This window comes from Lolium perenne, chromosome 5, assembly GCF_019359855.2.
Source record: "Lolium perenne isolate Kyuss_39 chromosome 5, Kyuss_2.0, whole genome shotgun sequence".
In the NCBI taxonomy this organism is placed as follows: Eukaryota; Viridiplantae; Streptophyta; class Magnoliopsida; order Poales; family Poaceae; genus Lolium; species Lolium perenne.
The window spans coordinates 208,803,488-208,821,932 of NC_067248.2; the positions used below are offsets into that span (position 1 = coordinate 208,803,488).

At 46.7% G+C, this 18,445-nt stretch overlaps 2 protein-coding genes across 7 annotated transcripts; one reads left to right on the forward strand and one right to left on the reverse strand.

The window, feature by feature from the left end:
- The first annotated feature begins 3,726 nt into the window (after positions 1 to 3,726).
- On the forward strand, positions 3,727 to 17,544 carry LOC127301785 (uncharacterized). 6 transcript variants are annotated; one of them, XR_007852460.2, is made up of 12 exons: positions 3,727 to 4,065; positions 4,161 to 4,228; positions 4,318 to 4,484; positions 4,561 to 4,642; positions 5,188 to 5,308; positions 5,611 to 5,704; positions 6,119 to 6,212; positions 6,286 to 6,423; positions 9,686 to 9,785; positions 12,284 to 12,424; positions 12,497 to 12,609; positions 16,942 to 17,544. XR_007852460.2 is itself a non-coding variant. In XM_051332057.2 (6 exons), the coding sequence occupies exons 1-5, from the start codon at positions 4,026 to 4,028 to the stop codon at positions 5,299 to 5,301; spliced, it is 471 nt and encodes a 156-aa protein (XP_051188017.1). In that variant the 5' UTR covers positions 3,727 to 4,025; the 3' UTR covers positions 5,302 to 5,308; positions 5,611 to 6,035. The 6 variants fall into 6 exon arrangements, 1 of the variants encoding a protein (XP_051188017.1); XR_007852459.2 differs by having other exon boundaries at positions 12,287 to 12,424; XR_007852462.2 differs by lacking the exons at positions 12,284 to 12,424; positions 12,497 to 12,609; positions 16,942 to 17,544 and having other exon boundaries at positions 6,119 to 6,149; positions 9,686 to 10,997.
- On the reverse strand, positions 6,833 to 11,939 carry LOC127301784 (65-kDa microtubule-associated protein 6). The gene is made up of 12 exons (XM_051332056.2): positions 11,475 to 11,939; positions 10,408 to 10,611; positions 9,491 to 9,748; positions 9,038 to 9,253; positions 8,794 to 8,949; positions 8,534 to 8,693; positions 8,286 to 8,437; positions 8,001 to 8,088; positions 7,853 to 7,926; positions 7,695 to 7,769; positions 7,257 to 7,606; positions 6,833 to 7,158 (listed from the first exon to the last, which is right to left on the reverse strand). The coding sequence occupies exons 1-11, from the start codon at positions 11,523 to 11,525 to the stop codon at positions 7,271 to 7,273; spliced, it is 1,770 nt and encodes a 589-aa protein (XP_051188016.1). The 5' UTR covers positions 11,526 to 11,939; the 3' UTR covers positions 6,833 to 7,158; positions 7,257 to 7,270.
- Positions 17,545 to 18,445: the final 901 nt, after the last annotated feature.

Below are 18,445 nucleotides of genomic sequence, written 5' to 3' on the forward strand. Positions count from 1 at the left end.
GTGGTGGTGGAAAGTTAGAATTCAAGAATTGGCAAAAATTGGCTAAGTGGAGAATGTTCCATATGTTAAAAAGTTGTGACTTTGGATGAGCATGGCTCATGATCCAAGATGATTTTGGCATGATGATCTTTACCAAAGTTGTTCACCTTGATGTTGACTTTGAAATGGTACAAAGAGTTAGCAAGATTTGGTTTGGGAAAATTGAATGGCAATGGCTCAAAGTAGTGATCAGACTATAATTGTCAATTTTGACCATTATCATATGTGAGCTAGTTTTGTGTTTGAATTTCATTTGAATTGTGATTCTTTGATTCCAAAAGTTGCAAGAAGTGTTTAATAACATTATTCAACTATTGGTGAAGACCAAATAGGTCTAGGGTCAAAATTTATAAAAATGCCATAGGGCATATGTGAGGGTTTTTAGGGTTTTTCATTTAATGGATTTTCTCCTTCTTTGATTTATTTGGTTGGTGATCTTAATATGATCACATTAGGGTTTTAGAGCATATCAAATACAAGTAATAACAATCATCATGGCATATCACTCAAATGCACAAGTCCTATGCATGGTACTATATGCAAATTAAAAAGTTTTTGTTGGTTTGAAATTTTGCTTTCTGGAATTGTCTAACTTTCTTTTTATTGAAATTTGGGGTGTTACACCCACCTAGCTTCAACCTCCTTGCTTGTGAAAGATCCCTCCGAACAGGCATCCAGATAATCCTTGTGTTGTCCTGAAAGCCTCGCATAAAAATTGTTAACAATAACATTACGGGGAAGCTCATGAATGGGACATTTGAGCATTAGTGACTTCAATCTCCCCCACGCTTGAGAAATACTCTCTCCACCACGAGGATAAAAGTTATAAATATAATTCCTATCAATATGCACTTCATGAGGAGGATAAAATTTAGAATAAAAGAGAGATACAATTTCCTCCCAACCAAGAGAATGACTATTCTTCAACAATTTATACCAATGCGCCGCTTTACTGCATAAATAAACAGAGAATAGCTTCTTCCTCACTTCATCCATAGAGATACCTGCACACTTGAATAACCCGCATAATTCATGCAAAAACAGTAAATGATCTCCAGGATGGATAGTTCCATCCCCTTCATAGCGGTTATCCATAACACGTTCAATAATTTTCATGGGTATCTTGAAAGCAGTACTTATGAGGTGGATTTAAAATATCACAAGCATCATTAGAGTTATCGCATATGGGAGATAAAGCATTATCAGAACAAATTTTCTCCCCTAAAGATGGGAAGCTAAAAAGATCACAGAAACTAGCTTCCCCAAGCTTAGACTTATCCATAGCATTAGCAGTGATTGCGTTCATACCAATAACATTGCTACTAGCATGCAAATGAGGTTCCATAGGTTCTTTAATTTTCGCATCACACAATTCATGTCTTAACTTAGGAAATAAATTAAAAAGCTCCATGTTGCTTTCCATTATGCCAAACTAGTGTAAAACAAGAAACAAAAAGATGCAATTGCAGGATCTAAAGGAAATAGCTTCGAGTACTTACAACGGCGCCGGAAAATAGCTTAGTAGCCGAGATCCGGAGTGTGAGTACCTTTTACCTTTCATCCCCGGCAACGGCGCCAGAAAAGTGCTTGATGTCTACGGGTACTTCTATTCTTGTAGACAGTGTTGGGCCTCCAAGAGCAGAGGTTTGTAGAACAGCAGCAAGTTTCCCTTAAGTGGATCACCCAAGGTTTATCGAACTCAGGGAGGAAGAGGTCAAAGATATCCCTCTCATGCAACCCTGCAACCACAAAGCAAGAAGTCTCTTGTGTCCCCAACACACCTAATACACTTGTCAGATGTATAGGTGCACTAGTTCGGCGAAGAGATAGTGAAATACAGGTATTATGGATGTATATGAGTGATAATAGCAATCTGAATAAAATATGGCAGCGAGTAAACATGCAACAAAACAGTAGACAAACGGAGATTCGATGCTTGGAAGCAAGGCCTAGGGATCCTGCTTTCACTAGTGGACACTCTCAACAATGATCACATAATAGGACTACTCTACACCCTCTTGTTGGATGATGAACACCACTAATTGTGTAGGATTACACGAACCCTCAATGCCGGAGTTAACAAGCTCCACAATATTCGATATTCATATTTAAATAACCTTAGAGTGCAAGATAGATCAACACAATTACACCGAGAACTAACATAGCATGCACACTGTCACCATCACACTATGAAGGAGGCATAGATCACATCAATACTATCATAGCAATAGTTAACTTCATAATCTACAAGAGATTACAATCATAACCTACGCCAAGTACTACACGATGCACACACTGTCACCATTACACCGTGCAGGAGGAATAGAGTACTTTAATAACATCACTAGAGTAGCACATAGATGATATTCAACTAGATCACATAAAGAGAGAGATGAACCACCTAGCTCCTGCGGAGCCCTCAGCCCGGGGTGAATTACTCCTCCTCATCATGGAGACAGCGATGGCGGTGAAGATGGCGGTGGAGACGGCGGTGGGAGATGACTCCGGGGCAATTCCCCGTCCCGGCGTGCCGAACAGAGAGACTTCGTCCCCGAATTGGAGTTTCGCGATGGCGGCGGCTCTGGATGGTTTTCTCTGGTTTCGTCGAACGGGGTCGAGGATTTAGGTCAGGGACGACTAAATAGGCGAAGAGGCGGAGTCGGAGGGGCCACGGGGGACCCACACACTAGGGGGGCGCGCCCCCCCTTGGCCGCGCCGCCCTGTGGGGTGGGGCCCCCCTGGCTCCCCTCTGGCCCTTCTTCGGTGCTCTGGAAGCTTCCGGGCAAAATAAGATATTGGGCGTTGATTTCGTCCGATTCCGAGAATATTTCCTTACTAGGATTTCTGAAACCAAAAACAGCAGAAAACAACAACTGGCCCTTCGGCATCTCGTCAATAGGTTAGTTCCGGAAAATGCATAAATATGACATAAAGTATGCATAAAACATGTAGATATCATCAATAATGTGGCATGGAACATAAGAAATTATCGATACGTCGGAGACGTATCAGGCACCAAGCAGTGGTTGTCGAGCTCTTCGTTTCTCTTGGCCGACCGTGGTGGGGAGGGAGGAAGCGGGTCGAGCCCGGCTGCGAGCTCAAGGTACAAGCGCTGATGCCTTCTTCCTGGAGGACTTGAAGTCTTCCTCTTCCTCTTGGCCGACCATGGTGGCGGGGGAGAGTTTGAAGATTGTTTCTTTGCTTCTGGATCAAGAAGGCGGTGGGGTGGTCGAGTGCTAACTCGGGCAAGCACTCTGGAAGCGACCATTTTTCGTGGAGTTCCCAAGCGGCAGCTGCTGTGCGTCGTCGCTATATATGGCAGATGAAGCCACTCCAATCTCGAGCACGATGATGGCCCGAGCTTCGTCCAGGACGTTGCGCCGATGCGGAGGATCTTCCCCACCCCCGGCACCCGAGCCTTGTGATTGCGTTTTTATTTTCTTTCCCAATGTCTTCCTTGTAAAAGTACTAGCCTATCTTTTATTCCCATATCTCTTAGGGTCTTTGTTGTAAGTTTGTACCCACCGCTGGAGTAATGAAGCTTTCAGGGCCTCAGGCCCCTACCCGTTCAAAAATAAAAGGATCGAATTCTGGCCTCCCAAGACTGTGTGAACGGGCCGTCAGTTGACTAGTCCAAGCAATCTACAAGAAGGCCCCCAGCGCTTGGGTTCGTTTCCGGCACACGGCCCAGAACCGCATCCTCAAAAACAAAAAGGCCCAGAAAGGCAGGGCCGCCGGACAACACAGCCGCCGTCTCCCCGCGCGGCGCGACGCCGGAGAACCTCACAGCGCCGAACAGGAACACCGGACCGTGCGCCGCCCGCCTGGCTCCGTTTGGGGTTCATCGCCCAGAGGCGGAATCGCGAGCCGCCCGCGAACACCGACCTTAGAGGCGGCGGCTGAGCTGCTTCCTCACCGCAGCTCCGTGAAGCCCCAGCCGGCCCTCTCTTCTCCCCAGACGCCACGCGCCGAGAACATCGGGGAGGATGGCCGGATTGGCCGCGAGCGCGCCGCCTCTCGCCGCAGGTCCCAACCGCCCGCCGCGCCTTGTACCAGTATCCCCCTACTTTCTTCCTAGTCTTATCCTCACTCTCACGGCCCCGAATTTGTTTCGTTTCCAGGCCCGTCTCCGCTTCGGTTGCGCAATCCAGCTCCCGTCTGCGGCCTAATGAGACCTCCGCTGCTCAAGGTAAGCCAGGATCGTTATTCCCTTCCAGTTCTTCTTCTCCGCGGTGGTTAGTAATGCTAGTGCTGTATGTACATGCCTGTCGGTTACAGGTTGCCAAGCCGCAATCCTTTGTTCGTCTCCGATTCGCTCCGGCCAGCCGGCGAATATTTACGGCTGCGTCGTCCAGTGGCAGTGGGCGTCAGGGGCTTCGGACCAGCCAATACCAGTTTGATGACGACGAGCCGCTCTGGCTGGCGGTGGTCAGAGAATTCGCTGCGTAAGTGCAGATATTGCTCCCCCTGCTTTTGCTGTTCCAGGATAAGACTGAATTAGAAATTCCTTCTGTTGTATAGGGGTTTGAGGAGCTTGTTGGCTTTTTTGGCTGATCAGCCCAGACAGTTGAAGCACCTGGAGTGGCCGAGTTTTCAGAACACGGTATGCCCACTTGCATTTGAAGTTTATTTCTAGGTTGGTGTGGTTCAAGTTTTGGCTTGATACATTCTGAACCATGTGATGCAGTCCCCTTGTGGCCTATCAGCTTACCATTTAACGGGTTTGGACCTGTGAGGATGTGTTAAACTTGCTGAATGTGTCCGGATGTGTTCTAATGTACCATCCAGAGTGATGCAGTAGGTTGGTTATAGCATTGTAGTATTCATAGTCCATAATCTTGACAAGTTTGCAATTCAAAAGGAACGCTCAAACTCTGAACCTTATATCCTTCAATAAAGGACTAAGTTATGCCCTTATCCTAATTGCCCTGTTTTCATCTTCTATGAATCTTCAAGTACATATTATGGTGACCATTTTAATTTTTTTAGAATGCATTGTGATGGTTTCAGTTGTTGGTCAGTTTTTCTACAGCGCCATATTATTGTGATCATTTTACTGCTTTAGGACGCCAAGATATGTTAAGTTGCTACATCATCTATTTCATGTTTTCCCATGCCTATGTCTAACCAAATCATTTCGATTGGCAGTTGAGGACGGCTACACTCACTCTCATACTTGTTGCGGTGTTCATTGTCGCGTTGTCTTCTGTGGATGCTGCCCTTTCCTACATTTTATCATGGCTACTTCGGAAATCTGCATAGTTTAATGGTATGCTACTTGTTTCCTAACATGCATGTAATTACTTTTGGGATATCTTGATCTACTGTTAGCTGCCAACATCCCCCTCCTCCGTTGAGTTTCCTTCATGCTATTCATGTATGATTGCATCACATTCTCATACAAGTATACCATGTCTGATGCTCAAACGAAATACTGTGAAAGGATCACATAGCTCAATGGATTGAAGTATTATCCATTTTTCATGCTGTTGATTGTTGACTGTTGAGTAGGCTGCCAAGTAATTTATTGCGTAAGTCTGAATTTCTTGTTGTTGCTTGTATACCGTGCAGACGTGGTAAGTTATGAAGGAGTAAATGATGCTATACAGAACAGAACTAGGGAGAAGGTGGTGGTTGTCCCAGTGCATCATGTTATCCTGACAAGGTTGAGAGAATCAAAAGGAATGCTCTGCAACTGAAAATCATTTGTTGCAATTGTATAATGTATTTATGTAGTTGTTTACTATGGGAGCTGAATGCTAACTATTTGGTTAAGAGAGGAAAGAAGATGCATTTGCTCTAACTGTTGAATTTAATTAAAAGTCTAGTGGCCGTGAGCTCTGGTTAAATGTGCTCAGTCAGTGACACTCTAAACTTGTTACTTGGGCAGGATTTTTCCACTTGTAAACATGTCGGTGTACCTGTGAGGATCTGGAGAAATTTGCATTTTTCAGACGATATAATGGAATTAAGATATGTGTACTGAAGTGATTAAACCTTTTTTTCTCAAACATGGATCTAAATGTGGGTTATTTTGTATTAGAATAAGCAATTAAGACCTGATTCATTGTTTTTACAGAAAGACCACCCTGGGTCATTGTAGACCTCAGGTAAGCACTTTCGAAGTGTACATGCACAGATATAAAATATTTGGCCGGTGGCAAGCAACTATTGTATGACCACCAGCATGGAGTATCTGATTTGGAATTTCGTTGATGGAACTGAATCTAACCATTGCCCCTACAGTTCTGTAGACCTGGAAGTTATTCTCCGTGGAGAATGTCAGGTGATGCGCACCATGTGGAGAGACGAGGGGGAGAAGATGAATAAGGAGGTCGAGTTGACCAAAGACTAAGCAGCGGAGGGCTCATTGTCTTCCTCCAGGTTCTCTCCCATAATTACATATTTTGTGACGCCGAATCAACTGGTTTGTCTTTGAATCACAAGCCGCACCATTTTATTCATGTTTTATACTTGTGAGGAAAGTGCAATTCCTTCTTGATGGAAACACACACCTCATGGGATGGGAGCACGGATGACAAAGAATGTGATTATCATTTTGAAGTTCTCATCTCCATTCATTTGTTTCCCCTTGTATCATCCAAAAAAACATATTCTTTAATGTCTAGGATCACCCGCACATTTTTTTTAAATATTTATCCTCACAGAATTGACAACTCACAGTAGGGACAAGCACACATGCATTTTTTTAAGGGAGTCCAGCTTTTTTCTGTTCAGAAACTAAGGTTTCCAAATGTATATTACACAATAGGAAGAACAGAAACTCAAACTGCTGCAGAAGTATGGATCTCTATATAGGTTTCAAACTATGTTTGAAAGGTTGCAACACGTGGGCCAATCACATAAATTATGATATGGTACAAGTCACTTCCCCCAATCACTCTCTACATCATTCCACCTAATCGTCAATCTAGTTGAGCCATCAGCTCGGAACATCAACTGCAAACCCAAACCAAGTCAACCAATTCAGTGCTTGCTTCCACTAGTCAACAATACTAGCTAAATACAACACATCAGTAATGTACACACAAATACAAGAACCTCGTAGCAGCTCCATTTACAATGCTAATTACTTGACAATCGACCCAATAGATTGACCTGCCAAAATAATTAACATAACACATAGTTTAATTGCCAACGTAAAGAAATGCTTGAAAGATTGTTAGAAGCAATGCATCAAGAGATTGTGACAGTACCAGGAATACTGGAATCATCCCATAGAAGGGGATTCCGGTTCAGAACCACTAATGGATGTAAATGTTGATAGTGAATCATCGCCAAAATTCAATTGTGATACTGATAGCCTCCTTGAATCACCAAAGTATCTATTATAGCGACTGGAATATGATTTGGGTGTTGAAAGCTCAGGGGTAGCACTTCCAAGGGATGATCGCCTAGGTGTTGGAGTCATTAGCCCATTACTGCTTCCATTTGAACGATACCCGTTTGTCTTTCTAGTCATGCTACTTGTCCTCTTTGGGCTTGGTTTAGAGCCAAACATCGCTTCTTTCTCTGCAAGTAGGATGCTCTCCAATTTCTTCTGGTCCTGCAACATTTAGGAAAAGTCATGTTAAGGTGAGAATATGCATTATTATTTTTCAATTGAAAAGGGGGATTTGGCAAACAATCGCTACCCGGTATCTCCGTTTTTCTTCTTCTTTTTGATACCTGTTAAGTCTGTACTCTTCTAAAACAGACACCAACCGTCCCTGTGTAAGTCAGTAAATATATGTCAATAAATCAACACAGAAAAACATAAGTCTCTACACTGCTGATCAAATTGTATACATACCCCATCATATAGGAAGGGCTTATTTCTTGCATTTTCCCAAGCGAAGGTTCGGTTTATCAGGTTCTCCACCATAGCTGAAAAAGATATGCCATGCATTGAAATAACTGAAATCTATGAATAGTTCTCCAGCACTGGAAATAAAACCTACCTGGAATTTTAGTGACCAAAATGCGTGCCTTTTCAGCCCTTTTAAGGTTGACATGAGCACCTCTTCCAGAACTGTACCTCTTCGAGTCCTGCAAAAGACTCTTGTTGTCACTTTTCATGTTTTGGATAACCACGTGATTATCTGGAATAATGATTCATTAATGCTGTGTCGCCACCCATTCTGTGGCGCTTTCAGCTGTAGTGCATCAGGTACTTTGTGCAACAGTGAAGATGCATGCTTAGAATTGGAGCACTTTAATTTGAAAGAAAATATGCTTGAAAATACCTGGTTATATTCTTCAAGCCAAGCCTCTTCATCACAAGCAGCAATCCATTTATTTATCCTTTCCATAATATCTTTTCGACTTAATGACTCTTCCTTTGCTTTCAGTATTTGTGATTCGATGTTTGCCAGAAGCTCCGAAGGGTCAATAGTGCCTGAATGCAACATGGGCAACCGAGTGACAATTTGTAAGAGAGTAACCACAGTCCACAGGTGTAGATTGTACTTGAGCAAGATGCATAAAATATTACCAGAATCAATCAGTGTGTTAGTTTGCTCAGGGGCTGTGCTGAGATCAGGTTCTATGTGTGCATTCTTGCATATATCTTCCAACTCTGTCCTTCTCTTCAAAACAATTTCTTTCAGTCTGCTGGTTTTAAGTTCAGTTAACCTCTCAACCTCAGCTTCCATCTACATAAGAAATAGCATCCCAGATTGTAAAAAAGAATAATTAAGGTAAGCAACAAACAAATCTATTAAGTAAAAGAAAGCAAAGGCGAGCTGGTGAAACCTTCTCAATTGTTTCCTGAGAGAGAACACCACAGGATGTGATTCCTTCTTCTGGTGTTATGAGAATGCTGATTACTTTGCTGAATTGTCTCTTCTCCTCTTCAGAAGAGTCCATTATTTTCCAGAGCTGACATAATGATTCCATTGTGTCTCTCATCTATAGGGAATTGATTGTTTGAGAATTGGTTATGTGGAACCAGTGATAGCAAAAAAAAAACCCAAAAAGAATAAAAGCTTGAGAGTACCTTATCGATTCTAGATTTCCTCTCTGCTTTTAGGTTTGATATTGTGCTAGCAAGGCCTTCCAGTGTGCTATTGCTGATGTTTCTGGACTGGCCAACACCATTCTGATGTAAACTGGGGTGAACTCCATTTACAGTCTTCCCAAAATCAATCCCAAGGACTCCACATAAAGAATGCACTTCATTTACGTACCCCAGAACTCTTTGAAGTCTATCAGACTGAATATATTGCATATAAGAATAAAAAATGTCATAATACATTATCGGATATATTGTTGCCAGTCAACACTCAATCCTAAAAGTTAAAATCCTGGCAAGGCATATTTTTTCTGAGTGAACTAGAATGAATGCTCATGCTTTATCAGCTACCCTGATTGTATTTACTCACAAGTACTGCAATGCAACAAAAAAAAAGGAAAGGAACCAAGACTTCAGTATCCAGGAGGGTTTGTTTACCTTATCTTTCTGAAGAGCACGGAGTTGTGCTTGCAAGCTATTAAGCTTCCTTGTTGACAAATCATGTTCATCAGCAGCAGTACTGTTTGCATTATCACCCTGATCATTGGGTTCGCTCAACTCAGATCGTATCTTCTCAATCTGTGATTGAATATCGTAATACTGCTTGATCCTTTCTTCTTTCTTGCATTTCAGGTTGTCGAGTACAGGAGCGACAGCAGCAAGTTGTTCCCTGAGAGATACATAGCTCTTGTCTTTCTGCTCAAGTATTGAGAAATTAACAAAAGCATCATAGGTAAAAGATTAAATTCAACAATATTCTTCGTCAGAAGCCCATGTCTCTTACAGCAAAATTAAATACAGTTTTATATGAACTTGAAAGAATGGGAGCAATTCATCTATCAATTAGGAGTTTGGATGGATTGACCTTTGCTGAAATAATCTGTGTAAAAACAAGTTAAAATGCATATATAGTAACATAGTACAACCATTAAGTTGTAGAAAAAGATACCCCCTCCGATCCATATTAATTGACTCAACTTTGTCCAGATATGGATGTATCTAGAGGTGTTTGTTGACTACATACATCTGTGCCTAGACAAAGTTGAATCGATTAATATTAATTGGAGGGAGTACTTGATCTCAAGTTTTACTCTAGTTGAGAAGGGTTTGACTGAAGTATGACTAGTTGGCTACATTAGGATGGTGGTGCCCAGAGGGTTGCTATAAGTCCATAGCTACTTTAAAAAGAAGCAGGAAGCATCTCCCACCCCAATTTAATAAATCCACAACTTGAACCATGCATCAACAACAACAACATCCAAATTCCATCATTCCAAGGGAAGTTAACAACCGCACAGAAGGCCAACAGACAACCAACCCAATTAGTGCATCATCATCATGATTACTATGTATACCTTGAGATACAGCTTGTGCTCCCCTAGAGTAGCCATTAACAATGCAACTTCAGCTTCTTTGGTGGCCACAGACTGGTGCAGCTGGACCCTGGTCCGATTGGCATTGTCCACCTTCCTGCGGTACACCTCCAGGCATTCTCTTTCTATCTCTGACAAGACCTTGCTCTTCTCACCCTCACTCTCTCCTACCTCTGTCCAGATTTGCTGAGTGCCACAAACAACAGGGCGTGAGTTATGACTTGTGAGTAAGTAATGATGATGCTTCAACCTTTAGTTTGCCAGAAACAACAGGGCATGAGTGGGCAAAAATAAATGGAAACCTAACATGTTCTAGTTAACGCAGTAGAAGAAATTTTAGAGCAAATTTGGTTATTAGAAGATGATCATGTGCTCCCTGATCATCTTCGTTTGCAAAAAAATATACAGTGAAGTCGTAGCCAACTAGTGGCATTACAGGTGAAAACAGAGTATTAGTTGTCAAAGAGATAGATTTGTCCCATCTCAACTACCTGGCGCACCATGCCGAATAGAATCAAAGAATTGCTCTTTTGAGGTGCTGAAGAACCAGAAAGGTGAAAAAAAAGAGAAAAGCTTCCACGATAAAGCCACTGCTGAAGCAAGCAGTTCACCTGCCGAGCAGCTCGCCACCAAGAAAAAAGAAAGACAGAAACGACACAAGGAGAACTCCCTTACGCATAACTCTAATGAAAAGTTGGGACTTTTCCGCAGCTTGTGTAACCCCATGAACACTCAACTCTCTAGTCTCATATCACAGAATAAACTCGTGCACAGGAACACTAACCAAAACCAGTTCCCACTGTATTTTTTTCACATAGCAGAAGAGATGCAAAGCTGAAATTCTATTGTGCAAGGAAGCAGAAGAGTTAAGCGCAGACAAGAAGAAATTCATGAGGAAAAGGTGCGAAGGAATCTCCAAGCACAGGAGGAAAAGCAGCGATATCTGAAGAGAAAGAATTCCAGACAAAAATGTGCTGCGATGCAAATTCTGAATTCAGCAAACTGAACTCCACTTCACTCAGCGGCAGCAAGCAAAGGCCAGCACGTACCTGAAGCTCTCGGAGCAAAGCGCCGCAGCCTGTACCCTCCATGCCCACCATGGAACCAAGCAACAGAGGAAGCAGCTAGCTCAAGGAAGAGAAGAGGAGAAAGGACAAGACGAAGAAAGGTAGCAAAGTCTCAGGCTTCTTCACCCCCCCCCAGGCCTTTCAGGTACGCCGAGCTGAGCAGCTAGCGTCTGTGCTTTTAGCCTCGTCTCCCTCCTTGGGATTAGAAAACGCGAGAGAGAGAGAGAGAGAGAAAGCATGCACCAAATGCAGGCGACCTATGGATCAAAGGAGCCCTTTTCCTGCTATATTTGTTGCTTTCTGCTGCTGGAAGGGATGGAATGCAGGGAAGGAAGGACTGAAACGGCGAGAGTGCATGGGAATTTGGGTTGGCTGGGTTTTTGCTGGTGTCTGTTCCGGGAGGTTCTTTGCTGCTTTTGTTTGGGGAGGTTGGGGATGGTGGAGGGAAGAGGCAACGGAGGGTGGTGGCCTTTGTCTTTCCTTCTTTATTTAATGGTGTGGTAAGGTGTGTGGCTGTGAACGGAAGATTCCCTCTGAATTTTGTTACTAAACCTGAATGATTTGGTCTAGCTAGTGCTCAAAGTACACTTAAACATATCTGAATAAAGTAATCTTAAACAAAGAAACAGAAAGATGTTACCACACTGTGTACCCCGTCAATTGCTACAGGTATTTGCCAGGATTGACAGAAGCTGCTAGTCATTTCTGAACTGTCACTTAGGCTATACCATCACCTCTAGTCCTGTACACCAGGACATGCTACGCGGAAATTACCAACATTTTTTTTACAGCAGATCAGGAGCAGCACTAGAATGGTACCAGCGTACTGCAGCTTTCACCTACACTTGTCGTGAACTGTGAAGGAGAGAGGGGAGAGGCCTTGAAGTTGCAATGGGAGCTCATCCAATCCACCTGATCGACCTGGGCACAGGGTACGTTCAACCGAACCCTCCCTGATATACGCCCTCGCGCCATTAACTACTGTTGCCGCTTTTATGCTGTAGTGGGCGATACCCATGGGATCATGTGATGATGTTCTTTGTCCGGAAATTGCCATCTCTAGGGCGTGCAAAGTGGCAAGTCCGAAAGGCCTTCACGATCGACGACCTAACAAAAGGTACGTAGAGCCAACCGTCACTCCACATGTCTACCACGACATTCTCGCGAAAACGGTGGATCTTCGATTTTACCGCTGTCTTTTTTTTTTTTTTTTTTAATAACAGGAGAACTGCTATATTCATCGCAATAGAGGAAAAGGTCAAGACGACCGAATGACCCAGTTTATAAGGAAAACCGGGTCCAAAAATCGTACAGATCGACCCTGTTTTTGAGGAAAAAAGGGCCAAAAAACCGCACAAACAACATAGCCTCGTCGCCCACACGACACAAAGCCACTATTGCACAAAACAAACACATCTGTGCCTGGAGCCGCCGCTCCAGCTTCCCCTGCTCAGTCATGAGCCGCAACGCCGCACGGAGTAGATGCCTCGTAGCCCAAACTACACAAGACGACCGTCCGCAGACCGCGAACATCGCGCCAAAAGGTCCGGGGCCGCCGCCCCGACGTGCCAGCCAGACCGACCTCCTGATCGCGTCGACCGGGCCGACAGACTCGCTACCCACGTAGCACAAGCACACCACCCTTGCCTTGCTAGACCACAACCACACCCCATATGCCTGTAGCTGCAAGGCCAATCGAGGCCGCCACCTCGACGCACCATCCACCGTCCGGAGCCGCTGCCCCCGGCGTCCACGAACTTCGGCTGCAAGGCAACCATGCCTAGTTGACGCAAACCTGCCACACCACAAGTGTCGAGGCCTCCAAAGACGGCGCCTTCAAGAAGGTAGCGACATAGATGTCGCCGTCGCCCGCTCCCTGGGAGCTTAGGTTTTCACCTGGAGGCCACCGACACACGCGACGACAAGAGATGTAGCTCTCGAAGACGCCTTCAAGAAGGAGAACGGTACCCACGGGTACCGCCGTCATCGGCACCTACCCAAAATAGATGCAAAGCTTTCGCCTGGCATGCCATCTCCGCCATCGAGCCCCGCTTGAAGCTCGGGTAGAAGGAACGCAACCAACAGAGCATGGGATCTTGCCGCCGACCACCCGACGCCCACACCCGACGCAGCAGCGGCAAGATCTCACTCCGCAGCCCAACGGTGCCGGAGCACTAGATCGGGACGGGAGCCGTCGAGGATTCGGTCACCCCCGCCACGCCGTCGAGGAACCGCGCCATGGGCCCGTAGAAGCCCAGATCGGCCCCCGCCCGCAGCCGACCCCCGCCTCCTCCGCACCACGGACCTCTCAGGCCGCCAGCGCGCTTGCGCAGAACCGAGCCAGGCCGGCGCCCTCAACAATCGCCGGTCGCGACCGCCGCAACCCGAGGTCGTGACCCTCGGCGTCCGCACAGAGGCCATCCGCTCGTTTGAGCACGAGGAACCGCCCTGACGCTCGCTTGAGCGCGGCCAGCCACAACTGCGCCATCGCTCGCTTGAGCGTGGCCGGCCAAGCGCAGGCGGAGCCCCGCGCGCCCGCGCCGAAGCCGCGGCCGGCCCGCGCCGCCGGTCGGCGAAGCTGCCCCGCGCAGCCCGCCTATGGAGCTGGGAAGGGAGATCCCGCCGCCGCCCACGCCGCACGAGCTTTGCCCGGCGACGCCTGCCGGCGGCGGCGGGGGATGGGGTTGGAGGCGGAGCCTCTCCTGGCGGATGGGGTTAGCACCCAGGTCGCCCGCGGGGAGCGACCCAGGAGCTCCAGTGTGGGTGACCGATTTTACAGCTGTCGACCGCGGCATGCGTGTATGTTTCCCAAGATGTGGGTGAAATTCTCACGTTCCCCATCGGAGCCTGGCTATTAACATCTTTTAAGTGAACCTCGCTAACTAATGTTGTGCCGCCTGCAATGGGGTTTGGCTAGTGGGTGAAATAGCACGGTTACGGCTGATAACCGGAAAACTCAGCCTCCCTGGGTAAACGAGTTTATTGTGCAAAAGGTTTGAGTTATTTGAGTTTAGTTTGAATTCAGGCTGGTTGGGTAGTACAACCTAAACTGTATGTTTTCTCCTTCCGCTATAAGAGCATGTCTAACAGACCCCTTAAAAGGGGCAAATCCGTATAATAACCGCCAGAATACGGGTTTCAGCTCTACCCGGCCATCTAGCACGCCCCGTAAAAACGGCCCCCGCATCGATTTTTCCTGTTTTCGATTACGGGGCGGGTCGTCGCCCCCTACTTGTGCGGGGTGGGAGCGGGGATAGAGGGCCAAACCGGTATCGCCCACTCCACTGCGCGCGAAGGGTTACGCTGAAGCCAACCGCCGCCGCCGCCCGATCTCCTCCGCCCCGCCCTTCCCGGCCGGATCCTGCTGCCATGGATCGTCCGCAAGAGCCGCCTACCGCCGGCGATGCACCTCCTTTGGCCGCGGTGGTTGATGTCCCCGTCGGAGGTCCGCCGAACGCCGGCGTCGTGTCGGCCATGATCTCCGCCACCATCCCGTTGAAGAGGAAGAGGATACCGAAGCAATTCTTCGAAGCTCCTGTGGCGGCTCCAGCTTCGCCGGCTGCCAAGAAGGGCAGGATGAAGACCAAGGCGGCCGGGCCGAGGGGAGCCGCGCCGGCCAAGGTGCGGACAAAGGCAATCAGCCGCATCGGCCTCACGCCTCCACCGCCCTCCAAGGCCACGACCTCTCCTCCCTCCGTTCCGTCCGATGCGCCGCCCGCGCCGCCGCCACCCACCATGGACGTAGACAAGGTGTTCGATCTTGAGTCCACAACATCCTACATGGACATGCTCAACGGTTCCGCGGTGAATTTGGACACCGGTATCGATGCATTCGATGGGGAGTGCAACGTCGAAGAGATTGATGACGAGGAGGAGGATGAGGGTGACGAGGAGGAGGTGGTTGAGGTTGATCCGGCTGCAGCCGGTTCTTCGTCGACGCCGAAGCCATGCACGGCGAACTACAACGAGATCGAAGACGCCTTCTTGGTCCGTGCTTGGAGCAAGGTGGGGATGGATGCATGCACCGGAGTGGACCAAGGCGGCAAGCGCTATTGGCAGCGCATTGAGGATATGTACCACCAGCTGAAGCCTCGCACGAAGAGCATGGCCGACAGATCCTACCGCTCCCTGGAAGGCCGATGGAACATCATCAAACCGGCTTGTTCTCGTTGGAGTGCTGCCATGGATCAAGTGGCCGACAACCCCCCTAGTGGATGCGTGCCGGAGGACTATGTAAGTTTTCCTTGTTTGTTGCTATCCATATTATGTGTTGATGATGTGGAAACATCACATACTATTGTTGTGCATCCCAAGTATGCTCAAGCACGGTACAAGGACATGGCCGGCTCGGAGAACAAGGAATTTCAATTTCATCATTGCTTTTCCATCCTTCAACATCTTCCTAAGTGGAAGTTGAGGGACAACGAGCCAAAGTGCAAGAAGGAGGCACTGCTCACCATGGATGATGAAGCGGAGGACATGAGTGGGAGAAACACCGGCAAGCCCGAGGGCAACAAGAAGGCCAAGGAGAGGGTCAAGGTAGAAGGCGAAGCAGCTAGCTTCCGTGAGAAGTTGGATCAACTCATGAAGTCCAAGGAGGCATTGACGATGAAGACATTGGAGACCAAGCTCCTCATCACCGAGAAGAAGAAGGAGGTGAAGCTTGCCAAGGTGCAAGCAAGGCGGGAAGATGCCAAATTGAAGGTTGAGCTTGACATGAAGATGATCACACTCAAAGAAGCCAAGGCCATGAAGGAGCTCTTGGCCGAGGAGATGGATATCATGATGATGCGCACCGACGGCATGGACGAGGATCAGCTGGCGTGGTGGAACGATACCAAGGCGGACATCATTGCTAGGAAGAAGGCTGCGCGTGAAGCTCGTGCTGCAAGTGCTCATGGTGAGTCTCCGACGAGTGGTGGCGCCGGTGGCGATGGACTCGTTGATGGTTGATCACATTTGGGAACTTCCGTGACTCGTTGATGATCGTGTTGTGATGTTAAAAACTATGAATTATGCATCACATATTTTGGATGTGCTATGTTTGATCTGAAATTGTTGTGCAAATTGCTGTCTAAAACCCTGTTTTGAGGGGTCGAAAACACGGACGAGCTAGCAGAACCCGTATCCCCACCCCGTAAAACAGAATGGGGTGGGGATACGGGTTCTGCTAGCTCGTCCGAGTTTTCGGCCGGTGAAAACTGAATACAGGGCCCTCTACTCGCATTTTAAGGGGCGAAAAAATACGGGGCCTGTTAGACATGCCCCATGGGCCAACTCATTTGTCCGAAACTTTCACTTCCTCCAAACATTATTTTCAAGAAAGTTTAGACATTTTGAAGTCGAAAATTCAAATTTTATTTGAGAATCTTGTTTGGTAATTGTTCAGTCATCTTCTAACGTTACCCAAATTGGATATTTTTTCTAACCGGTACCCAAATCCATGCAGCTTAATTAGAACTTACAGCCGGTTGCAGGGAGAAAAGGTCACTGTCCTACGGATTGATTTGAAGAATCCTTGGGAGTCAAGAACTTCCCGATTAATTGGCCACGATGAATGTGTTAGCTCCGTTGGAATGCAGCCAGCAAACCGAAGTCAACAGGATGGACCTTCTCAACGCATGGACACCCGCTTGATTAGGCCAGAGTAGCTGAGTGTTTGCATCTCTCGGTGGACGCTTGCGCCTGATTAATTAGGTCTGGTTAATCAATCATGCGGTCCGCGTCGGCGTAAATGATTGGGCCCGCCCGCGACTAGACATTCCCGAGCGACGAGAGCAAGCTGGGGCGTTCAGTTTGAAGTGGACGCCCGACCGAACTCCACAGTGACCCAAGAGCTTAATTGATCGAGCTGGGACATGGCTGGCCTCGTCCTCTACTGCATGCCTCTAACAAGATATGCGTCGCTGACGTGTAGGAGTATTATCTATACTTCTCAAGAAGGATTTTTGTCCTATCAGATTCTCGTGGCTAACTTGATTTGTGAAACCAATATTCAAGTGGGTGAAGCTAGCACAAAAGCTAACTCTTCAAGTAGGCCTCGTTCTCCAAATTGTGAGCAAATGACCACTTACCATGCAACTAGGCAGTTCTTTTTCCCCAACTTAATTAAGTCAATTAAGATGATACAGATAGGTCCTAATTTGCGACCATCAAGGCAGCAATATTTTTCTCCAAATTGTGAGCAAAGCCAACTCTTCAAGCAGGCCTCGTTCTCCAAATTGTGAGCTTAGCATGCAGCTATGCAGTTCCTTTTTCCCAACTTAAAGTGAAAAAGACTTCACTAAAAAAACTCGAATACTAGTCAATTAGGACGGCCTAACTAAAGGTCAGATAGATAGGTCCTAATTTGGGACCAACAAAATGCCCTACGCATACCTAAAGCTCCCGCATATTCAGGGGGGAGCCGACCGTGATCCAAACAAAAGAAGGGTGTCTCATGTCCGCAGAGAGCGATACCATGTCCCTACTCGGTGACATGTCACTGCATAGTATGCGCTTTGTGAACCGTGGCTGTGTCTGCCTGCGAATGCGAGCTTATCTGCAAAGAAATGATTGCATAGTGATAGTACCTACCGTGTATGGATCAAGTTTGCACACGAGTGAGTGACGGCCAAATGATTGCCTTATGGTTCGTGCCACTATATGGACATGTAGATGAGTTATGTGAAGTCATGCGTTATCAACATGTAGGTACATAACTCAAGGGAGATACATGCATGCATGTTGCATATATCGGTTTCTATACTGCAGAGCTACATAGAAGTATAGCGGTACCAGCTATTCAACTTCGGGACGGGACACCGGAAGAAGATCATGACATGGCGTTGAGCCACGCAGCGGAGAACTAAACCAACTGCTCATTTTTATTCGGGTTCCAGCGAATGATTGATTGAGAGAGACGGTGGAATAATTTGAAGTGTGTATGCTCAGGTAAGGGCGTTCGAATAATT

Coding starts and splice junctions, on each gene's coding strand:
- LOC127301785 (XM_051332057.2), top strand. CDS start 4,026: ATGGCCGGATTGGCCGCGAGCGCGCCGCCTCTCGCCGCAG. Junction 4,229..4,317: donor TGAGACCTCCGCTGCTCAAG/GTAAGCCAGGAT, acceptor TGTCGGTTACAG/GTTGCCAAGCCGCAATCCTT. Junction 4,485..4,560: donor GTGGTCAGAGAATTCGCTGC/GTAAGTGCAGAT, acceptor TCTGTTGTATAG/GGGTTTGAGGAGCTTGTTGG.
- LOC127301784 (XM_051332056.2), bottom strand. CDS start 11,525: ATGGTGGGCATGGAGGGTACAGGCTGCGGCGCTTTGCTCCGAGAGCTT. Junction 10,612..11,474: donor CTTTGCTCCGAGAGCTTCAG/GTACGTGCTGGC, acceptor TGTGGCACTCAG/CAAATCTGGACAGAGGTAGG. Junction 7,927..8,000: donor TTTGGTCACTAAAATTCCAG/GTAGGTTTTATT, acceptor TATCTTTTTCAG/CTATGGTGGAGAACCTGATA.